This window comes from Verticillium dahliae, genomic scaffold (genome assembly GCF_000150675.1).
Source record: "Verticillium dahliae VdLs.17 supercont1.6 genomic scaffold, whole genome shotgun sequence".
Classification (NCBI taxonomy): Eukaryota; Fungi; Ascomycota; class Sordariomycetes; order Glomerellales; family Plectosphaerellaceae; genus Verticillium; species Verticillium dahliae.
Window position 1 is genome coordinate 364,058 of NW_009276926.1, and position 22,873 is coordinate 386,930.

The 22,873-nt window shown below is 57.2% G+C and overlaps 5 protein-coding genes and 1 non-coding gene across 6 annotated transcripts; 4 read left to right on the top strand and 2 right to left on the bottom strand.

The window, feature by feature from the left end:
* Positions 1-1,784: 1,784 nt before the first annotated feature.
* Positions 1,785-3,145, top strand: VDAG_03671 (uncharacterized protein; the record flags this gene model as incomplete). Its single annotated transcript, XM_009653755.1, has 3 exons — positions 1,785-2,031; positions 2,089-2,660; positions 2,720-3,145. The coding sequence occupies exons 2-3, from the start codon at positions 2,193-2,195 to the stop codon at positions 3,143-3,145; spliced, it is 894 nt and encodes a 297-aa protein (XP_009652050.1). The 5' UTR covers positions 1,785-2,031; positions 2,089-2,192.
* A 258-nt stretch (positions 3,146-3,403) lies between these two features.
* Positions 3,404-5,059, top strand: VDAG_03672 (uncharacterized protein; the record flags this gene model as incomplete). The annotated part of the gene is made up of 1 exon (XM_009653756.1): positions 3,404-5,059. The coding sequence occupies one exon, from the start codon at positions 3,404-3,406 to the stop codon at positions 5,057-5,059; it is 1,656 nt and encodes a 551-aa protein (XP_009652051.1).
* A 1,392-nt stretch (positions 5,060-6,451) lies between these two features.
* VDAG_03673 (nuclear distribution protein nudE) lies at positions 6,452-8,345 on the top strand (the record flags this gene model as incomplete). The annotated part of the gene is made up of 2 exons (XM_009653757.1): positions 6,452-6,679; positions 6,768-8,345. The coding sequence occupies 2 exons, from the start codon at positions 6,452-6,454 to the stop codon at positions 8,343-8,345; spliced, it is 1,806 nt and encodes a 601-aa protein (XP_009652052.1).
* A 4,051-nt stretch (positions 8,346-12,396) lies between these two features.
* Positions 12,397-19,547, top strand: VDAG_03674 (acetyl-CoA carboxylase; the record flags this gene model as incomplete). Its single annotated transcript, XM_009653758.1, has 3 exons — positions 12,397-12,579; positions 12,677-12,942; positions 13,002-19,547. 3 exons carry the CDS (start codon positions 12,397-12,399, stop codon positions 19,396-19,398), a joined length of 6,846 nt encoding a protein of 2,281 aa, XP_009652053.1. The 3' UTR covers positions 19,399-19,547.
* Positions 19,548-19,883: 336 nt separating this feature from the next.
* On the bottom strand, positions 19,884-19,982 carry VDAG_20120. The gene has a single exon. It is a non-coding gene; the product is annotated as a tRNA-Leu (tRNA).
* A 163-nt stretch (positions 19,983-20,145) lies between these two features.
* VDAG_03675 (C6 zinc finger domain-containing protein) lies at positions 20,146-21,976 on the bottom strand (the record flags this gene model as incomplete). The annotated part of the gene is made up of 2 exons (XM_009653759.1): positions 20,146-21,850; positions 21,915-21,976. 2 exons carry the CDS (start codon positions 21,974-21,976, stop codon positions 20,146-20,148), a joined length of 1,767 nt encoding a protein of 588 aa, XP_009652054.1.
* Positions 21,977-22,873: the final 897 nt, after the last annotated feature.

Below are 22,873 nucleotides of genomic sequence, written 5' to 3' on the forward strand. Positions count from 1 at the left end.
TGGTGATGCTATCGTTGTCCTTGCTGGGCCTTTCGTAAACGGAGAGGGATGCCCCGCTGGACACGAAGTTGCACTTTTGGCCTTTTGCTGGTCCTTCACTGGTGGCGAAGAACGCGAGGATGATGCGACGTGGAAAGGCAGGTGAGACTTGGAAACCGGAAATCTGGATACAGTGCCAAGGTTGGACGACACCACTTTCTCGGCACGGGCTGGCGAGCGGGTCTGTTGTCTCCCGCGGTGCTTTGCTCTGCCGCAATGCCATTGTTCCAGTACGAGCTTTGTTTCCTCTTCCGAGGTCATCGCGAGCTGAGATCTGGCTGGAGTGGGTTCACAAACGCCGGCCGAGGGGGGTCATGCGGCCTGCCAGCGGCGGGATTCGGTGTCGTGGGGGAGGGGATCAGGACGCGAGAGGGTGTAGTGGTGTGCCTTGCCGAGTGACGCATTCTGTCGGTGAGCTTGGTGGGGTGTGTGGCTCGGGTGCTGCTAGTGGCTGGTCATGTGGCTGGAGAACGGCATCTGGGGGGGAGCGGCATCGCCAATGGCCGCGGGGCGAGATGGTCAGGTCTGAGACCGCATGGGATAGTTGTGGTTGCGTTGCATGCGTCTCGCGACGGTCCGCAGGCCATGTGAAATATGACCGGAAGATTGTCTCGGTACCTAGCGAACAGTTACTTCGTTGGGGAGGATGCTTCTTGATACGCATTTCCCGGTCAGTCGACTGGCTTCATGTTTCTCTGTGACGGGACCCTCCCTCCTCACATCAGATCTGTGGTGTCAGATGTCGAAAAGATCAGGCGGTCGTCTCCTGGACTTGGTTGATGTCGCCGGTGGGTGGTGATGGAGTCCCAAGTGTGGAGCCACGTCGTTGCTGTGTCTCATATGTTGATTGGTTTTGTTGCCGAAACCTCACGAGGAGGCAACATCGTCGCGGCGGCAGATTGTGGTCGGGCAAGGCTTTGGAGTTGGAGGGGGCTGATACTATGTAATGCGTTCTTGATTTTCTATGATGACTGATGTCGAACCAGTACGCGAACAATCGACGACGGGCATCCCCAGTTTTCAACTCTGGGAGCAACGCCTCACCCACAAACAGTATCAATCTAGTGCGATAGAGGTAGATATTGAGCTTGAGCAGGTACACGTTGTATTTTACAAATATACTGCAAATCCTCGTCACCCCTTCGCTCTGGTGTTTCCTACGCCATGTCTACAATGGCAACCTGGCAAGTATCGGCAGTAGCTGCACATGCGTCTCCGTACAATCACAGATAGAACTATGAGCGGGTGTGACAGACTGCCCAGCCACATTGGGAAAATGCAGCTGCAATGCCGCATCTTTCAGGATACACGGACACACGAGTCTTCAACATAGCTTTCGTGCCAGGACGTGTAGAGTGTTACTTTGCATCAGACTGGTAGTGTAGACGAAGAGAATTGCCGAGTCTCACAATTCCATGGCGGCCCTTGACCTGGGTCAGCTACCATGTAATGTCTGAGATTCCTCGGTTTGGGCAGAGCGTGGAATGGAGGCACCAAGGCATGAAGGCATGGTGATATTGGAGACAGTACAAGGTATCGTTGCGATATCTGTGAATTAAATCAACCAGAAAATCGCAATAGCAATAGTGATGCGGAGCAACAGAGATCTTTCCACGCGTTGACGGGCGTGGGTAGTAAACAAACAACACTGACCAGTCGCCCAGTGTGAGAACCGCACTATATGGCTCTTCAACCATGACAGCACCCCACAACATCTCCCCTCTCCTTCCTCCCCAATCACGCCCATCCATCAACAACTCCACGAAATTGCACTTGACGGGTAACAAAATATCTCTACAATTAATCAATACATCTCTCCCATACCCATTCGTGTCTGGACCCATACACGAATTCATCATCACTCCGTTGCCAGATCGGCACGCGAAGAGCTGGTTGTCTTCCACGCGATCCGAGATTCGACTCCTTCGTCGTTTGAGCCGTCTAGCGAGACCCAGGAGGTCTTTCAACTTGCATAAGAAGCTTGATCCTCAGGTACGCCCTTGAGCGCCATTGTATTGGCACCTAAACTTCGCTTCTGACTCGCAGCAGGACAACTTAACCTCCTGCATACCATCGCTGTACTGTCATCAAAGGAAGTTGACCTGTTTGAGATCCATCTGCTGTTGAGTCAAGAGAAGATAACGATCATCGTGATGTGCCACATTGGAGATATTCTCTGCTTCTTCTGCGACACGAAAATAGCCACAAACGCCCTCATTCAGCGGTGCGAGGCCTATGCTCTCAGGTGCTTTGGGCTTCAAGAGCTCCAGATAGAGGAGATCCAGACTCATTGGCAAGATTTCTCGTGTTTTCTACCACGCGATACTCCTGTTCCGGTCTTCGATCACGAGCAGTGCCCCTTCAAGCGCGTTGGGTCATTCAAGGTCTACGACTACCCTTGCCCTAACCCAGCTTGCAAGAAAAGACTCACACAGCCTTCGGCCAACAAGACTCCCATAACAGCCCTTCGAAACTGTGATTGGGTCTCCAACTTCTACGCGCCTGGTCTCATGCCCATTGTTCAGTGGTTCAACACATACCTCGAGAACTGTAACGAGAGGAACAATATCCATCGACAGCTCATTGCTCCTCACGCGGTGAACCCTCACATGACTCCTCTGGTAAGTGCTTAAGGCCTTGTTCGCGTAACTCAATTTTACGTGGCTAATCTAGACCAAAGGAGACCATTGCCGGCCCCGTGTATCGCGATCTAACAGCCGAAGAGCTCGTCAAGCACACCATGGGGCAAGAGGGAAATCTTCCTGATGGGATAACCGGAACCTACGTTGACAGCATTACTGTCGAGACTACCCCGGTTACTGATGCAATCTGCGACGATGATGGATCGCTCTTTGGCGATGATGGTCAAGATATCAATTTTGCCAGCATTACTTCTTCCGAGCCTGAAGCTGTGATCAACAGCTCAACGACCAAATACTGCTCAGACCCTAACCCTAGTTGGTGTGATACCGCCGGGGAGGCAGACGTGAACATGATCAACAAGCAGCCAGGCAAGAATTACACCACTGCCAACTCGACTCAGACGGGTGTCGCGAGCATGCCCTCGCAGACCCCAGGACAGGGACACGTTGAAGTCGGAGCTTAGAACGCTCAAACATCTTGCAACGTCAACCCCGACATAAGCCATCTTGAACAGACCGATAACGGAGAGATCAGCTTCGAGTTCGAGGACGTCACTTTCTGCGGCGATGAGGATGAACAGGGGGAACTCACTGCTGTAGCTCCTCCTCAAGCTGCAACAGCACTAGTCACTCCTGACCCTTCGGCATTCCACCCACAGCAGCAGGCCAAGAAGGCCCAGCGTCCGCCCCCCCAGCCCATCGCCGTTCCTCTCGTACCTCCCATGGCTAATTCAATCTTGGTCTCAGGGGATGTTCAGAGTTTCTCCCAGAATCTTCACGTTGGCGTTTCTGGGGGTGTGAGTCGCACTGGGAAAGCCCTCGAACATGGCTATAACAACAACGCTGCGCCAGCGGGCGTGTCACAGCTTGCGCTGCCCACAGGCGGAACGAACAATGTCACCATTGTCACTAGTGTGCAAAACTATGAGGGCTCTAGCAAAGATGGCAGAAAAACTACCAAGAGCAAGAAGAAGGGCCGCAACTCTGTCGAAAATGCCGCCGCAAACAAACGTCAGCAGGCTCTGCTCAAGTCACTCGCCGAAAGCGAGGCTGCTCGGATGCGCAAGAACGGTGCTGCAGCTGCTGCAAACTCGACCGCGCAATTCATGGGTTCTGTGTCACCACTCAAATGTCCCCGTACTTTCTCTCCAGACATCGTCGTTCAAGCTGATATTGAGGCGAACCCTGGCAACTACATGACCGAACCACACGCCGACCCATCTTCTGCTCAGCCAAGTGGATTCAATGTCGTTGTTGACACCGCGTTTAACAGCAGCAACGTCCAGGGCTCTGTCAGCCACTCGATGGACCCGGTCCAGAGCAACAAAGGCTTCATCAACGACCCACCACCGCAGGGTCATGCTACAGCCAGTAAAAGTCATGATTCTCCCATTGTGCCAACCAGGTTCTACCAAGGATCGAACCAAGTCATCAACTGCCAGCCTCAGCATCTTCAGGGCAATTTGCTCCAGCACGATCGTGGCTCGCACCATGGCTGCGACTCGTCGCCGGGAGGGGTTCATCCTGCCATGGACCTCGACGGACAGCAGCATAACAACAACCTCTTCAGCCATGGAGGGGTAGTAAATGAATACAATAGCCATCCTGAGGGGGGTTTCATTAACAGCCCTATTCAGCATAACTTCTCGGCCGGAGGGGACCAGAATGTGTTCCATGACGTGGCCAAAGCCGTTGTTATGGGCACCTCCAACTCCGACATCGCCATTGACCCCCGTCTCTGGGAGGCTAGTCAGGTTGCGAACTTGAACGACACCACCGATGCTCAACTCGCCAGCATGGGCTTCGTCCGTGCCAATGCTCTTCCCACCTCGCAGTCCGCGGAACGGTTGACCGCCAACACGCCTCAATATCCCGAATTCAACGTGGGCACCTGGGTTCAGCCGAGCTCGCCCACTTACGGTTCGAGCAGCAGCGGGGGTTGTATCTCGCCTTTCAAAAGCCATCACATCGGCACTTCCCAAGGCGAAATCGATGACTGTGCAGGGGACATGGCTGACCTGGGCAACGAACGACAGCCTAGCCGCCGCACCAGCAAGAAGCGAAAGAGCAGCAAGGCGAGCTGCCTTGATCTCTATGGCCCCACGACTGAACAGCCTCCACCCATGATGACAGAGGCTATGCGCGAGGCTCTCGCTTCTCAAAGCAGCGGTGGTGCTGTTGCTCCTATTGCCAACATGGCGGAGCCTGTTGTTGCTGCTGAGGGGCCCATCGTGGAGGATCGGGCGCAAATGGAGAGAATGGAGCTCTTCAGAATGATTCAGGAGGAACAGAGGAAGTTTCAGGCACAGCAAAAGGCTGAGTGGGAGGCGTTCGAGTTGCGTATTCAGCATATCCTGCAGGGACATGGTGGTCAGTGAGCCAAGATGGGTCGACTTTTTGTATGTGGTAGACACGAGGCTTGAGAGACGATAGGCGGATTGTCAATCAATATGCCTTGCGAGTACGTGTTGCATCGTCATCCTCGTGTACATAAGATTGTCCGCAGTACAAAGAAAGTGATACATGATTCCCACTGAAGTCATCCGTATATCAGCGAAGGTTAGAGACCCATTTAAAGGAGTGATACCAGGGGTCGAGCCACGCCATATGATAAAGAGTTTCTTCGGGACTATTTAGAATGCATACTAAATCAAGCTTCCTCCCCCAGCTTGATCGACACTTGGGGTCTGTCAAAACATCCAAAGCGCCTTGGAGAAAACAATTGCAAGACACAGCCGCAAGTTAATGTGGCTGGCACTCTACGACATGCCAACCTGTCGAACGCCAAGCCAATCATGGCCCAGATCTCAGGTCGAGCATGTGCATTGAGCTGCATGAACGGGCAGCGTTGGATTTGGCGGTGAGACCAAGCAGTGGCTCGTGGGTCTGATCCGGAGTGTGGGATCCAATAAGCGGGTGTCTCGCGTTGATGTCAGAATTTGACGATCGATTATGCTGCTCGGAAACCCGAAGAACTCAGTTGATGATGGAAAAGAGAAGCGAGATGTACAACACAGGCAGAGGGGCCATTGTTGATGTTAATGCTGCTTGCTGCTGCTGCTGTCAAAGGTGTCCAGGATTTGTTCAAAGGAACCTAAGCTGCCCATTGTGGCTAAGGGATAAACACGCTTGTGGCTCGTGCGCTGTGGGTTGCCCGTGGTAGCCAGTGACGGAGCTAAGCCTCATTAGGAAAGGCGCGATGCCAGCGCAAAGGAGGCCCGGAGCGATCCACAATCAACATTGATCGCAGTCATTTGGCTTTCGGATGCGGCCTGACGAAGACTCCCTTCTACATCGACAACCCTCGCGACAACATCGCGACATACGCCTAGCGACAACACGGCAGCGGCATAGGTAAGTCAGCCGCCCGTGGTACGACCGTCGACAAAACCGACACGCGACAACCCTCCGACACCAAACGACCCGCTGCGACCGATCGCAGCTCAAGGTGCATCCCGCCCCCTCGATATTGTCGTGCACCCCAACCACCGCCCTTGGGTCCATTCCGAAACCCAAGCCCGCAATTTCCTACCAAACGGACCTGACACCTATCGCCAGCGACAGACCACGTCGCCAGAGCATCTCGACCGTTTTTTTGACAGCATCTCTTTTGTTTGGCAGCATTTCCAACCATTATCACCATTTTCGGATTGCAGCGCAACTGACCCGACCGACGACCCCCCGAGCAGCGTCGTCATCCCTGCCTTCCAAAACGGTTTCACATGCGATTCCAAGCCAGCGCCTCCGACAACGCGCGCTGAACACCAACCATGGCCGAACCACCTTCGTCGCCGCCTGGCGAGTCTGCCTCCGCCGAGGACTCCTTGTCGTGGTACAAGTCGCAGTATGAGGTGCTTGAGCAGGAGCTCGCCGAGTTCAGAGAATCGAGCAAGGAACTTGAGCAGGAGCTCGAGAAGGATATCGAGCAGGCTGAAAAGAGGGAGCGTGAGCTTCAGGAGAAGGCGGAAAGCCTTGCATTCGAGGTCGAGGAGTGGAAGGTGCGTTTCGGCTCATCCCTTTGCTCGCCGAAGTAGAGGGGCAACCACCCCCCCCTCCGCACAACGGAGTGCTGACATGCTAGTCCAGGCCAAGTGCAAGCAGTCCAAGGCTGAGGCCAACGCGGCGCAGAACCTTCTCGAGAAGGAGGTGACGACCCTCCGTGATGCCAACAGGGGTTTGACCATGAAGCTTCGCGATATCGAAGTGGCCAACGATGACTTTGAGAGGCAAGCCCGCAACACGACGTCTTCCCTGGAGGACCTTGAAAGCAAATACAACGTTGCTATCGAGCGTGGTGTTCTGATGGAGGAGGAGATCAAGCTGGCCGACCGCGAGCGCGAGACTCTTCGCATCGAGGCCCAGCGCCTGCGCGAAGAGCTTTCCGACCTCAAGATTGAGGCCGAGCTGCTACAGGACAAGATCAAGAAGCAGGAGGACCGTCATCTGTCCCACATTTCCACCGACATGTCCATCCTCGAATCGCCCACCTTTGACAAGACCATCGATGCCTCGCCCAACTCAACAGCCAGCTCCCCTCTCATCACGACACCCCCCGACACGGCCCAGCTGCGGGCCTCGAAGGCGCTGCACTCTCACGACCCTCCTTCGCCTCCCATGTCCGACGTCTCGGCGCCTGCTCCTTCGGCCAGGAAACCCGCTACGAAGCCGGTCGCCAAGACACCCGCGCCGTCCACCCGCAAGTCCCGACTTCCTTCTGCCGACCACAGCATCACGCCAAAGCCGAGGTCCAACATTGCTTCTTCCACGACGAGCAGGCCGGTCGGCCGCTCTGTCACTGCAACGTCAGCCACCCGCACGCCAGCCCCACGAACCACGGCCCGAGCCGCCTCCCATCGCATCCCAGCGTCCAACTCCCTCACACACATCCGCTCCCTCACCGCGCAAATGCAGCGTCTCGAAGCCCGCGTCCAGTCGGCTCGCTCCAAGCTGCCTGCGCCCGTCAACACGCCTCCCAGGGCATCTCCCCGTTCATCTGTCAACGGCTCGAGCAATGTTCCTTCGACGGTTACGATCCGTTCTCGCAAGCGCACTATTGGCTCCTCCTCCGCGACAAGCTCCATTGTCGGCGACGAACCCACGCCCACGAACCCCCGCAACTCCACACACAGCACCTCAACCACTGGATCCAGGCACATGTCTCGACCTAGCGCGTCGGGCATCAGCCGTCTCTCGTTCGGGCCCCTTCCGAATCGCAACCCTCCTGGCGCCGACTCGGATGCTTCCATCTCACGACCCAGTTCACGCGCCAGCCTGTCCTCCTACGCACGCCCGGCGAGTCGCACTGAGATGATCCCACCACCAAGGCCCATGAGCCGCTCGAGTCTCTCGGGCGCACGAACGCCTCTCGGCCGACCGAGGAGTTCGATTGGCATGCACGGCCATTCGGCGAGCATCTCCCGCATCGATATGGACGAGGCGGACGAAGATGCCGCAGCCGCGGGTGAGCTGCGCACGCCCAGCCGCAGAGGAACGTACTCGCGCTTTGACACGGACGGTGGTGCCAGCAACATCCCCATGCCTGGCAGGCGGCAGAGCGGCAGCGGACCGTCGACGCGGCGGACGAGCAGCGGTGTCGACCTCCGAGCCTCCGTGCGACGGTCGGCCGTCGGCGCACCAGAGAGCCTTGAGGAGGAGACTTATTAATCATCACGGGACAGAGACGGCAAGAGGTGCGGACGGAGACACGGAAGATACCCCAGCAGGACGAGAAGGAGGAGGAGGAGGAAGAATCACCAGCGGTGCTCGAATACCCCCTCTTTCTTTTTTCCACACACACACATACATCACATACCCCTTATTCTACATACATCCAAGCCGCCGCGCGTTAGGGCGGGCGGTACCAGTCGCTTATAATTCTTTCCTTTGTCGAACCACCTCCCTTTTTCCTCTTCTTCTTCTTGATGATTACGGCGACGGGAGCATGAAGGGTAGCAGGGAGGAGCCAGCATGATTTATTACGAGCGGGAAAGGGGCGGGGGGCCAATACAGGCAATGGATCGGCAGGCGGCTTGTTCTTGTTTTCTGGTCGTTTGGTTGGGCAGATGGTGATGTTTAGCTGCTAGGCCCGCAGGGCAGAATGAATGATTGAGGGTGTCGAAGATGCATGTGCGCGCTACAGAGTGATGAGGATGCGATGCTTGCGTGACGATGTTGAGATGGCGCCGAGTCATGCGACTGGCCTCGCGGGTCAAGTTCACGGGCAGATTACGACGGAGCAAAATGTACAACAATGTGATAGACGGTGCTGGATTGGCTTTCCAAGTCCAGCACAGGTGCAGTCTGGAAGTGACGAAAGTGATTCGGGCGGTTGGGACCGTGACGCCGGCCCGATCATGGAGCAATGAGTAGAAGTGGTAGCGTAGAATTCAACCTCCTCCAGAAAGGGTACTCGGGACACAAGAACCATATGGCAACGAAGAACGAAGCAAATCAATAAAAAAGCTCACGAACGAGACACATCCAGCATTGGACAGACGACGGAGCCCCTGAGCTTCGGCACACATCCAGGTCGACATCACGAACCGCATCGAGAACCGATGCGATGCGCCCGATCGATCGACGCAAGCCCGATGCCGAGAGACCCCATGGGTTGGCTGATTGATTTAGCCTTCTCCCCCTTTTCCCAAAGTGTCCCCCCAGCCTGCGCCACCGAAACGGGGGGGGGCAGAAAGCTCAAATGTGAGGTCCGAAATGGAAATGCAACAGAGCGACTCCAGTCCGCGGACGGCCGAGGGTAGCGAAGGAAAGGACGAACGGAAGTCCGCGGGCGGGCTCAGCGAGTGGCGCCGTGGGCGGGACGGGTAGGGGAGGGAACCGCGCAGCCGGCGACCTTTTCTTAGGGGGGTTGGAATGGAGTGTACTGTTATTTGTTCTGCCCATGTCGATTGTTGGGCTCTCGAATACCTGGCGGGGACTACCTACCTTACCTACCTGCCTAGGTACCTTGAGGTAGTTGGAGGGGCTGTCAGGCCTGAGAATAGAGGTTCAAGAGAGAGATCTTGACACGTCAAGTGTGGTAAACGCACAGCTTCTGGCTTAGCGGGCAGGGCCTGAAGACGACAGGGGCAGAACAATAGCCGTGCTCGGGGAATCACCCCTGTGGCGGGGCGGATGCGCTGATGAATGAGACACACTCTCACTGAGAGCGCTGCTGCTTGTCTTCTCAGGACGAGAGAGGGGCACCGGGTGGACGCGGCGGACAAGATGTTGGGGATCTGCGGGTGGGGCTCAGGGGACCACCCCAAAAACCCAGGCAATACTTGTACATGTACATGGAACGTACCGGAACCAGGGGGCGCGGAGGACGGGGCATGGGTAATTGACGGGTCGCTTTGCTCTCTTGTTGGGCCGAGAGGGTTTTCCCCCTCGCTCGAATACATGGGCGGGCTGTCTGCTACGCGTGACGAGAAGCCTTGCATGCGATTGCAGACATTCTTATCAGGATCCCTCTGGTCTGGGGCGAGGTTGAGAGGAGGGTCCGCCGCTTTCATGTCAGTTGAGAGATGACACTACATAGGGATGGATGGATGTCGATGGGTTCGGGAGGATTTTTGGAGAAGGATTCCGACCAGCTGACGTCACACTAGACCCGTTTGGGCCTGGGCGCCAGGCTTGAACGGGTTGTTGAGGGTGCTACAAGTACTGCTTGCTGCTGCCTTGGCTGATGCCCATACTGTCACTGACAAGCTCATCCATCCCTGGGAGAATTGACCTGTATCGGTTGCATTGGGAGCACAGGCGCGAGAGGCGAGACAGGCGAGGCAGCCATGTTGCAAGGCGAGACATCTGAATGGCCATGTATCTGATGTATCAAATGCTCGTTCCTGCTCATTCCACTTCCGTTTGTGCCACGAACTGAGGGGGCCAATTGGGCCGTCACCCAGCTCTGACAGGTTGCCAAAGAAAATTGGCGATGGAACCGAGGGGAACGTTTTCTCAACGGGAGCTGCGAAATCCTGGGGCACAAATACAACGACAAGGATTGAGGGAGAGGAGGAGGAGGAGGAGGGGGGGGGGGCGGGCGGATTCGCTTGGCTTGGCTTGCACAATCGATAAGGACCCGATCAAGCTGCAACGCTAATGGCTAATGGGGGGAAGCTTGCCCTGTTCGCCTCGATGCTGCAGCCGGGGGTCCAGGTTTGGCGCAGCCGGCTTCCGTCCGTCTTTTTGGACCCGATTGCTATCCCCCCCCCTCAACCCCCAGTGAAATGGAAATTGCCAGGCCCGGTTTCCTGAAGTGCGGGAGGCTATGCCAACGTTGCCGATACATTGTAGACAGAGGAAGGGGGACGATGCACCTGTCGTCTTGCATGCTACACCTGTGTGAATGGCACTTCCTCAGTCGGCAGGCCTAGATACCTAGGTACCTCGAGAGTGGTGTAAGGCTGGCAGGGCCTTCCAGCATCTTCACCCCGCCGCCATTGGTTGTGTCTCGCCAGATGGATAGATGTACCTACCTGGCTACCTGGTACCTCAGCAACGGCCACAGCACTGCTCAATAGACAAGACGTCACCTGCGCTGCGCATGCAGGACGCGGTAAGCACGGCATGACCGAACTGCATCTATACAACACTGTGATTGCAATCGCGCTGCGGTGTGTTGGTCGACGAACACCAGCGCTGCATGCTATCAGACCATGGGTCTTATGGCTCAGCTGCCGACTTGCCTTATATACCGCCAGCCTGCAATCTGCCGCCTCGTCCCTTTGCCTCTCGCCATTGATCTATACCAACTTCCTCTGCATTTTTGCCTCGACAGACCTCTACAGTGGTGGGTCGCCGATCCAACTACTCTGAATAGCACCTTGAAATCGTCCCAAGTGATCCCTCAACAGCGAGGCACAACGTCAGGTAAGTATACCTTGGGCTTTAATTCACCACTGTCACCATGGAAAGTTTCGGCAGCCTGGCCCATCAACAACCCCCACGAGCTGTCTGACCTGCCCTCTCCCTCACTCGGCCTCCGTATTGCATTCCCAGGCAACCTGCCACCAGTGTCATGGGGCGTGGGTTGGAACATGGCGCCCCAAGAACGATGCATGCCACGGGGCTAGCCAAAGAACCCAAGGGAGTCCGCCCCCCTTGTCCGGCTTGGAGAGCGGCCGGGACGAGACAGAGAGAGAGAGCAGGGTCCATTCGGGTCCCAGCAGCCCAGCAGCCAGCGGCCAGCGACCCAGCATCCCAAGATCCCAGGAACCACACCCCCCCCGGCCCCATGCCCAATTAGCGGCACCTGGACAGTTCCCCAACAGAAGATGCGACCTGGCGGACGGGAAACTTTTTGCTAACACACACACCCCTTGCCCCCCTAGTGCCGGACCGAGTCCTCGCTCTGCTCGAACATTCATCAACCCAACACCTCCTCTCTTCTCTCCTCGACATCGACTTTGTCAAACTCTCCAAATTCACCACCCAGAGACTTTCGAGCACGTCGAGTACAGAGTTCCCCCGCTACAACTCGTCTCGACCCTCAACCCACGAAACCATTCACACACCAACCGTCCACGCCTCGAAGTCCATCTCCCCACTACAGCTCCACGCAAGCTCCCTGCCCCCAAATTCATGACGGTCTCCATCTAGATACCCGCGTCTTCTCCCACGCCTATTCTTCCTCCTCCTCCTCCTCCTCTTCTTCTCCTCCTCTTCTTTCTCACACACCTCGACATTTTTTGGTAATCACACAGTCGCCGCAACCATGACTCAAGTCGAGGCAAACGGCACCGGCCGCGTCGTGCCTCAGTCCAACGGCAAAGCCTCGTACGCCGAGAAGCACAACATCGCCGACCACTTCATCGGTGGCAACAAGCTTGCCAATGCGCCCGCATCCAAGGTCAAGGATTTCGTGGCCGAGAACGACGGTCACACCGTCATCACAAATGTTCGTCTGCCCTCGCCATCGCCTGATGCCGTGCTCCCTGCCTTCTCTTTCCGCGGAGGCGCCGGATCTGACATTTTGCTGACGAGTTTCCCATCAGGTCCTGATCGCCAACAACGGTATTGCCGCCGTCAAGGAGATTCGCTCCGTGCGAAAATGGGCGTACGAGACATTTGGCGACGAGCGCGCCATCCAGTTCACCGTCATGGCCACGCCCGAAGATTTGGCAGCCAACGCTGACTACATCCGCATGGCTGACCACTACGTCGAGGTTCCCGGCGGCACAAACAACCACAACTACGCAAACGTCGAATTGATTGTCGATGTCGCAGAGCGGATGGACGTCCACGCCGTGTGGGCGGGATGGTAAGCAACAATTCGCCTGCATTTGTGTCGCTCGAGCGGCCGGCTAACCGTGTCGGCAGGGGCCACGCTTCCGAGAACCCCAAGCTCCCCGAATCCCTCGCCGCCTCGCCAAAGAAGATTGTCTTCATTGGTCCTCCCGGGTCTGCCATGCGATCTCTCGGAGACAAGATTTCTTCCACAATCGTCGCGCAGCACGCGGCCGTGCCTTGCATTCCCTGGTCAGGAACTGGCGTCGACAGCGTCGAGGTCGACAGCCATGGCATCGTCACTGTTGCCGATGACGTCTATGCGCAAGGCTGCGTCACCTCCTGGCAGGAGGGCCTCGAGAAGGCCAAGGCCATTGGCTTCCCCGTCATGGTCAAGGCCTCCGAGGGCGGCGGTGGCAAGGGCATCCGCAAGGTCGTTTCCGAGGACGGCTTCGAGGAGCTCTACAAGGCGGCAGCCAGCGAAATCCCCGGCTCTCCCATCTTCATCATGAAGCTCGCCGGCAACGCGAGGCATCTGGAGGTGCAGCTGCTGGCTGATCAGTACGGCAACAACATCTCCCTGTTCGGCAGAGATTGTTCCGTGCAGCGTCGTCACCAGAAGATTATCGAGGAGGCCCCCGTCACCATTGCCAAGGACGCGACGTTCAAGGCCATGGAGGACGCTGCTGTGCGTCTTGGCAGGCTCGTCGGTTACGTGTCTGCTGGTACCGTCGAGTACCTCTACTCACACTCGGACGACAAGTTCTACTTCCTGGAACTGAACCCGCGTCTTCAGGTCGAGCATCCCACCACCGAGATGGTCAGCGGTGTCAACCTGCCCGCCGCCCAGCTGCAGGTCGCCATGGGCATTCCCCTGCACAGGATCCGCGACATTCGTCTGCTGTACGGCGTCGACCCGAAGACGTCGACCGAAATCGACTTTGAGTTCAAGGACCCCGGAAGCGAGAAGACCCAGAGGAGGCCCCGTCCCAAGGGCCACACCACGGCCTGCCGTATCACCTCGGAGGACCCCGGTGAGGGCTTCAAGCCTTCCAACGGTGTGATGCACGACCTGAACTTCAGGAGTAGCTCCAATGTCTGGGGTTACTTCTCCGTCAGTTCCGCCTCCAGTATCCACAGCTTCTCCGATTCACAGTTCGGTCACATCTTCGCGTACGGCGAGAACCGTTCCGCGTCGAGGAAACACATGGTCATTGCCCTGAAGGAGCTCAGCATTCGCGGTGACTTCAGGACAACCGTCGAGTACCTTATCAAGCTGCTCGAGACGGAGGCCTTTGAGGACAACACCATCACCACCGGCTGGCTCGACGAGCTCATCACCAAGAAGCTGACTGCTGAGCGCCCTGACCCCATGCTGGCCGTCGTCTGCGGTGCTGTCACCAAGGCGCACATTGCCAGTGAAGACTGCATCTCGGAGTACCGCAAGAGTCTGGACAAGGGTCAAGTGCCCTCCAAGGACATCCTGAAGACGGTCTTCGCTGTGGACTTTATCTACGAGGGCTTCCGCTACAAGTTCACTGCCACGCGTGCCAGTGTCGACGCCTACCACGTTTTCATCAACGGGTCCAAGTGCGCCGTTGGTGTCCGCGTTCTCAGTGACGGTGGCCTCCTGATCCTGCTCAGCGGACGCAGCCACAGCGTCTACTGGAAGGAGGAGGTTGGCGCTACGCGACTGTCCGTCGACGGCAAGACGTGCCTGCTCGAGCAGGAGAACGACCCCACGCAGCTCCGCACGCCCAGCCCTGGTAAGCTTGTGAAGTACCTCGTCGACAACGGTTCGCACGTCAAGGCCGGCCAAAGCTTCGCCGAGGTTGAGGTTATGAAGATGTACATGCCCCTCATCGCCTCCGAAGACGGTGTTGTTCAGCTCATCAAGCAGCCCGGAGCTACGCTTGAGGCTGGTGACATTCTCGGCATACTCGCCCTCGACGACCCCAGCAGGGTCAAGCAGGCTCAGCCGTTCCTCGGCCAGCTGCCCAGCTACGGTGACCCCGTCGCTGTTGGCAACAAGCCCGCTCAGCGGTTCTCGGTCCTCTACAACATTCTGAAGAACATCCTCCTCGGCTACGACAACTCGGTCATCATGGCAGCCACCCTGAAGGAGCTCGTTGAGGTCCTTCGCAACCCTGAGCTGCCCTACAGCGAGTGGAACGCCCAGTTTGCCGCTCTGCACTCTCGCATGCCTCAGAAGCTGGATGCTCAGTTTGGTCAGATTGTCGAGCGCGCCAAGTCGCGCCACGTCGAGTTCCCGGCCAAGGCGCTGGCCAAGGCTTTTCAGAAGTTCCTCGACGAGAACGTCGCTGCCGGCGACGTCGATCTTCTCAAGTCCACTCTGGCACCGCTCAGCGAGGTGCTCAGCGCCTACAGTGAGGGTCAGAAGGCGCATGAGCTGAATGTCGTCAGGAGCTTGCTTGAGCAGTACGCCGAGACTGAGCAGCTCTTCACTGGTCAGGGTTCTCAGGAGGACAGCACCATTCTCAAGCTCCGTGACCAGAACAAGGATGACATCTCCAAGGTTGTCCAGACTGTCCTGTCTCACAGCCGTGTCAGCGCCAAGAGCTCGCTCATTCTCGCCATCCTTGAGGAGTACCGCCCCAACAAGCCCAACGTCGGCAACATTGGCAAGCATCTCCGCGATGCCCTGCGTACCCTGACCGAGCTCCAGTCCTCGCGTGCCACCTCCAAGGTTTCCCTCAAGGCTCGCGAGATTATGATCCAGTGCTCTCTTCCTTCCCTGGAGGAGCGCACCTCGCAGATGGAGCACATTCTCAAGTCTTCTGTTGTCGAGTCTCGCTATGGCGAGGCTGCCTGGGAGCACCGTGAGCCCAATCTTGACGTCATCAAGGAGGTTGTTGACTCCAAGTACACCGTGTTTGACGTTCTCACCCTCTTCTTCTCGCACGAAGACCCCTTCGTGTCGATCGCCGCCCTCGAGGTCTACGTCCGCCGCGCCTACAGGGCCTACATTATCAAGAAGATCGAGTACCACGAGGATGAGACGGAGACGCCTCTCTTCGTGTCCTGGGACTTCACGATCAGGAAGATGGGTCAGAGCGAGTACGGCCTTCCTCTGCAGTCCGCTGCCCCGTCCACCCCTGCCACTCCCAGCGGTCAGTTCGACTTCAAGCGCATCTCTTCCATCAGCGACCTTTCGTACTTCAACTCCAAGATGGACGAGGAGCCCAACCGCAAGGGTGTCATTGTGCCCTGCAAGTACCTCGAGGACGCCGAGGACCTCATCGCTCGCGCTCTCGAGGCTCTCGGCGAGAAAAAGAAGGCCGCCCCCGCCCCCGCCCCCAGCCTGCTGCCTGACCTGACCGGCAAGCGCAAGATTGTGGGCGCCAGCAAGCCTCACGAGCAGGAGCTCTCTGCCGTCATCAACGTTGCTGTCCGTGATGCCGAGAGCAAGAATGACCAGGAGATCCTTGCCCGCATCAAGCCCATCATCGCTCAGCTCAAGGGTGACCTCCTTGCCCGCCGTGTGCGTCGCATCAGTTTCATCTGCGGCCGCAACGACGGCTCATACCCCGGTTACTACACCTTCCGGGGTCCCGGCTACGAGGAGGACGACAGTATTCGCCACAGCGAGCCTGCTCTGGCTTTCCAGCTGGAGCTGGGACGTCTTGCCAAGTTCAACATCAAGCCCGTCTTCACTGAGAACAAGAACATCCACGTTTACGAGGGTATTGGCAAGGCCGTCGAGACCGATAAGCGTTACTTCACTCGCGCTGTCATCCGTCCGGGCCGTCTCCGTGACGAGATCCCCACCACTGAGTACCTCATTTCCGAGGCTGACCGTGTTGTGAACGACATCTTTGACGCTCTCGAGATTATTGGCAACAACAACTCTGATCTGAACCACATCTTCATCAACTTCACACCCGTCTTCCAGCTTGAGCCTTCCGAGGTTGAGAGCAGCCTGCAGGGCTTCCTCGACCGCTTCGGTCCCCGCGCGTGGCGTCTCCGTGTCTCCCAGGTCGAGATTCGCATCATCTGTACCGATCCTCAGAGCGGCGTTCCCTACCCCCTTCGCGTCATCATCAACAACACCTCGGGATACGTTGTCGATGTCGACATCTACTCGGAGCGCAAGTCTGACAAGGGCGAGTGGGTATTCCACAGCATTGGCGGCACCCACGAGAAGGGCCCCATGCATCTGCTCGCCGTCACGACGCCATACGCGACCAAGAACTGGCTGCAGCCCAAGCGTTACAAGGCCCACCTCATGGGAACTCAGTACGTCTACGATTTCCCCGAGCTCTTCCGCCAGGCCATCCAGAACAGCTGGGTTACGAGCGTCAAGAAGAACGGTGCTCTTGCTTCGCAGCAGCCCAAGGCCGGTGATTGCGTCTCGTTCACCGAGCTCGTTCTCGACGACAAGAACAACCTGGACGAGGTCAGCCGTGAGCCCGGCACCAATGCGTGCGGCATGGTCGGCTGGATCTTCAACGCCAAGACCCCCGAGTACCCCAAGGGTCGCAAGTTCATCGTTGTCGCCAACGACATCACGTACCGCATCGGCTCCTTCGGCCCCAAGGAAGACAACTTCTTCAACAAGTGCACGGAGCTCGCGCGCAAGCTTGGCATTCCCCGCATCTACTTGTCCGCCAACTCGGGTGCCCGTCTCGGCGTTGCCGACGAGCTGATCCCCCACTTCAAGGTTGCGTGGAACGACCCTGCCAAGCAGGACGGTGGCTTCAAGTACCTGTACCTCGATGACGAAAGCAAGAAGGAGTTTGAGCAGGCTGTGATCACCGAGGAGGTCACGGAGGAGGGCGAGAAGCGCCACAAGATCGTCACCATCATTGGTACGGCCGACGGTCTCGGTGTCGAGTCGCTGCGTGGCTCTGGTCTCATTGCCGGCGCCACCAGCCGTGCTTACAACGACATTTTCACCGTGACCCTGGTGACGTGCCGTTCCGTCGGTATCGGTGCCTACCTCGTCCGTCTCGGTCAGCGTGCCGTCCAGATTGAGGGCCAGCCCATCATTCTGACCGGTGCCCCTGCCCTGAACAACGTCCTGGGTCGTGAGATCTACACATCCAACCTCCAGCTTGGTGGCACCCAGATCATGTACCGCAACGGTGTCTCGCACATGACTGCCAACGACGATTTCGCCGGTGTTTCCAAGATTGTCGAGTGGATGTCGTTCGTGCCCAAGGAGCGTGGCAGCCCCATCCCCATCAGCCCCAGCATTGACACCTGGGACCGTGACGTCGTCTACACGCCCCAGCAGAAGGGTGCGTTTGACGTTCGCTGGATGATTGGCGGCCGACAGAGAGACGACGGCGACTTCGAGGCCGGCCTGTTCGACAAGGACTCGTTCATCGAGACCCTCGGCGGCTGGGCCCGTACCGTTGTTGTCGGTCGCGCTCGTCTCGGTGGCATCCCCATGGGTGTCATTGCTGTTGAGTCCCGTTCGATCGAGAACATCACGCCGGCCGACCCTGCCAACCCCGACTCGATCGAGCAGGTCACCAACGAAGCTGGCGGTGTTTGGTACCCCAACTCGGCGTTCAAGACTGCTCAGGCGATCAACGACTTCAACAACGGTGAGCAGCTGCCGCTGATGATCCTCGCCAACTGGCGTGGTTTCTCTGGTGGTCAGCGCGACATGTACAACGAGGTCCTCAAGTATGGTTCGTTCATCGTCGACGCTCTCGTCAAGTATGAGCAGCCCATCTTCGTGTACATCCCGCCCTTTGGCGAGCTGCGTGGTGGTTCTTGGGTCGTTGTCGACCCGACCATCAACCCTACCGTCATGGAGATGTACGCCGACGTTGAGGCCCGCGGTGGTGTCCTCGAGCCCGAGGGTATCATTGGCATCAAGTACAAGAAGGACAAGCAGCTGCAGACTATGGAGCGTCTCGACCCCGAGTACGCCGCCCTCAAGAAGCAGAGCGAGGCCTCGGGCCTGTCCAAGGAGCAGGTCGACGCGATCAAGCAGAAGATGACCATTCGCGAGAGGCAGCTTCTGCCTGTGTACTCGCAGATTGCGGTGCAGTTTGCTGACCTGCACGACCGCGCGGGCCGCATGAAGGCCAAGGGTGTCATTCGTGACTCTCTCGAGTGGCCCAACGCGCGTCGCTTCTTCTACTGGCGCCTGCGCAGGAGATTGAACGAGGAGTACATGCTGAAGCGCATGGCCACCAACGTGCTGTCTAGCCCCTTCAGCGGCGAGCAGCGCGGCGGCGCCGAGGAGACGCGCCAGCGCAACCTGTCGCTCCTCGAGTCGTGGTCCGGCGTCATCAACTTTGGCACGGCCGATCGCGAGGCGTCCGAGTGGTACGAAGCCAACCGCAAGACCATTACGGATCGCATCGAGTCGCTCAAGACGGAGAGCTTCGCCAACGAGCTGACGGCCCTGTTGCGCGCCAACAAGTCGATCGGCATGAAGGGTGTCAGGGATGCTCTGCGCGTGATGCCCCCTGAGGAGAGGGACAGCATCCTGAAGTACCTGCGCGAGTAAGAAGGTGTTGGGTATGTGTGTACGAGTGAGAGATGGGGTTGGTGACTATTTATGATGCATCTTCTTATCGTTGCTAGACTAGGATCGGGCTGGGATGCAGCAGGTGTTTGTTTGTATGGCTATTTATGAATTCCATCTTTGTTCTGACACTATTGCTGCGCTTTGTGATATTGCGTGAAAGTTGCCAATTTGAGATCGCGAGTAGCCAACTGGAACAACTTCTATCAAGATCATTTGATGAGATCTGGTCCAATGATCAAAAACTTGGCCGACGACGGTACGTAGTTTGCCTATTGAGTGTCCGACAGTGTTGCCGCCTTTACAATCATGTCCGTCATATCAATTAGGGCACCCAAGTTACACGAAAGCCAACAACTAAACTTCAACATTTTCAAGGACCATCGTCGAGAATAGCATCCTCCAGCGTACGGAGTCAGTTGAGGCAAAAGTTGTTGATATAGCTCACACCGAAGCAAAAGGAAAGTTGATGAGGACGAGACTCGAACTCGCGCGGGTTGCCCCACCAGGAAATCTAGTTAAGGTAGACCTTAACCTGGCGCCATAACCAACTCGGCCACCTCACCGATTGATGAATGCTGCTTACTTTTACTTAGTTCATGTTCTCAGAAAAACTCCATCTCCAGACATTGTCTATCAGCAACCTTTTTTGATGGAAAGTCACATACCTATATCAACGTGAATTCTTTCCATTCTCCCAATACTTCGTTGTGACTCCGATAGTACCAATCATGTTGTCGCCTCGCGCACCGGCGTCACGTCCGCCCACCGCTGCGTGGCCATGGAGTACTCCCACATCGCCTCCCTCCGTTCCGACGGCCATGCCCATCTGCAACCCAGCAATATGCTCTGGAGCGGCTCTCCCGGCAGCAAGACCTGCACATTACACAACCTATGGCCCCTAGGCGGAGTCGGCAGCGCCAGCTCCTCCGGCGTCGGAGGGCTGCACAGGGGAAAGTCCTCCTCCGCGACCCCAACGCCGGACTCCTCCACCTGCTGCTGCTGCTGCTGCTGCTGCTGCTGCTGCTGCTGCTGCTGCTCTTCGAGCTCCATCACCTTCCTCGCGATGCACGCCGCCACCTGAGAGTCCCACAGTCCCTCGCGGTGCGCCGTCGACTCGAGGAGCCGAATGGCCTGCACCCTGACGCGCCGGACGCGGCACTTGATGGCCGTAAAGTACAGCGGCGGGATCCAGCCCATGTCGACGATGGCGCGGGACATGTCGCTCGCCGGCGCCGTGAAGGGGGACAGCGCCGGGTCGCGTCGGCGCAGGCTCGTGAGGTGGTGCAGCAGCTGGGCAAAGTCGGCTGTGTGGCGGTCAAAGGCCGACTCGTCGCCGCGCGAGAGGCACGTGTTCGCCATGATGGTTGCCATGGCGTGGATGGCGAAGGGGAGGCGGCGGTCCCGCTGTTCTTCGGCGAAGGCGGCCTCTTGCAGGCCTTTGTGGAAAGCGCTGAACTGCGGGAGCCATTGGTAGAGGCCGGCTTGGATGCGGGCTCGGGCGTCGGCCATGCGGGCTGGGGGGAAAGGAGTGCTGCTGCTGTCCCGGGATGGGATGTACAAACGTGCTTCCTGGGTCAGGGCCATGGCCTCGCTCAGGAGGGGGCTCAGATGCTGCCAGGCTTCGTGGACCGATTGGAAGGCGGACCTGGGCAGGTCTAGTGTAGTGGACAGGAGGTTTCGATACGGATACGTATGGGTGTAGCGCAGTATTCCGCTTTGGAGCTGGATCCTCAGAATAGCCTCGACGATCCAGTCGTCGATGGAGTCCATACAAGCCCTGACACAGATGCCGCCTGCAATAGCGGGGAAGAGCGATCTCGACTCTTCCAGGATCTTGACGCCATTGTCGAGATGAAGTCTCGTTGCCTCGAAATGGCCCCGGAACAGCTCAAAGCTGGCAAACAGGAAACAGGCGATAAGCGCCACTCGCGTGGATGCCTTTCCCTTGCGGGCGAAATGAGGGTTCAGATGCCGCATCGCCTCGACGTAGTGCTGGAGCGTGAACTTTTCCTCAGCGGTCCAACCAGCCTTCGTTTTCTCGATCTGGTGACTCTGCGCTGTGCCCCCGCCGTTCATGTGATATGATCCCAGCGCGAGTACAGCATTCAAGATGGCTGGCTCCTGGACGCTCGATTGGAAGATGAGTGTGTTCCAGAACCCCGCGGCGTAGCTCGTTGGCACCTTGATCGAGGTGCGATACTTGAACCATTCGAAACACTCCTGCTCCCTAGGATGCAGTACGAGGACGGGCGGTGCGGCACGCGGCCGGGACACAACATGAGTATAGAGCGCTCCCGTCGGTTCCACGACGTAGCGCTCATGGTAGGCTCTGCCACCACCGCCCCAGATACCGTAGCCGTCGCAGACGCGGCCGGTTGTCACACAGCGCTTACAGGCCGGGCGGGCCTCGTCGCACTTCACCTTTCGGGTCCTGGAAGCATATTGAACCTTCTGTCAGTTGAGCCTATCAGTTGAGACGGTAGAGGATGTCTTACTTGCAGGTGCGGCAACCAGATTTAACCTTCGCTTTACGCGTATTCTTGACCGCGGGCAACATGCCGATGGTCACCAGTCGATGAGCGTAGAATATCGGCAACGAATGTCTGAATGTGGAATTGCCTGTTCGCTCAGTGGTCTCGGCTTCCGCCGATCTTTCGCTGTTCTTCCCGATGCTTAACCCACAGACTTTGGCCTGTTTTTCTGGCTCTCTCAGTCAGTCGTCGTGAAGGGAGTTGTTGACTATGATTTGGTGATCGAGGAACGGCGTGCCGACCACCGCACACAATCCTTAGTTGGGCCAATCAAGAATGACCGGGGTCGTTTCAAGGAACGTAAAAACCTCTTGATCCTTCTGACGTATGCCAATCACACAGCTTAGGAGCACGGTTAGCTGATTTTTCCATCTTTGTGCGTCATGTTTAGGTGGCTGTGAGCTGCACAATAGCTGTCGGTCTTCAAAGTAGCCAATCAGCAGCGAGACAGTCAACGCAACCCGACTGAAGTGGGCGAATTGAGTCGAGTACATCACCAATTTCTTGCTTCAGAGACAAGAAAGCAGTTCTCATGCCTTGTAATCAGTCCAGGCCCCTCCAGAACTGCGGTTGCTGGACTGATGATATCGCCGGCCCGGATGTTGAATATCAAAACATACTTGAGAGATATTATACCTGATGATGCGGTATCACATCAAGCATCGAACTCGTTTTTCTGGCTAGACTATTCGACTTTCGTCCCGCGATTAAACCCCCTTAGCTTTTGAGTTCTTATTAGATGATGGTTGTATCATCCTATCTGCATTGTACACGCCAGCACGGACGCTATATCGAGTGTACCTATCCATCGCGTCTAGCTCAGCACCAACAGGTTTTAGGGGCCAACTACGGGTTTGGGTTTGATGGGGACACCCTTTGTTTGCCGTCAATATGTAGTCATGCAGGACTTCGGTCGAGCATAG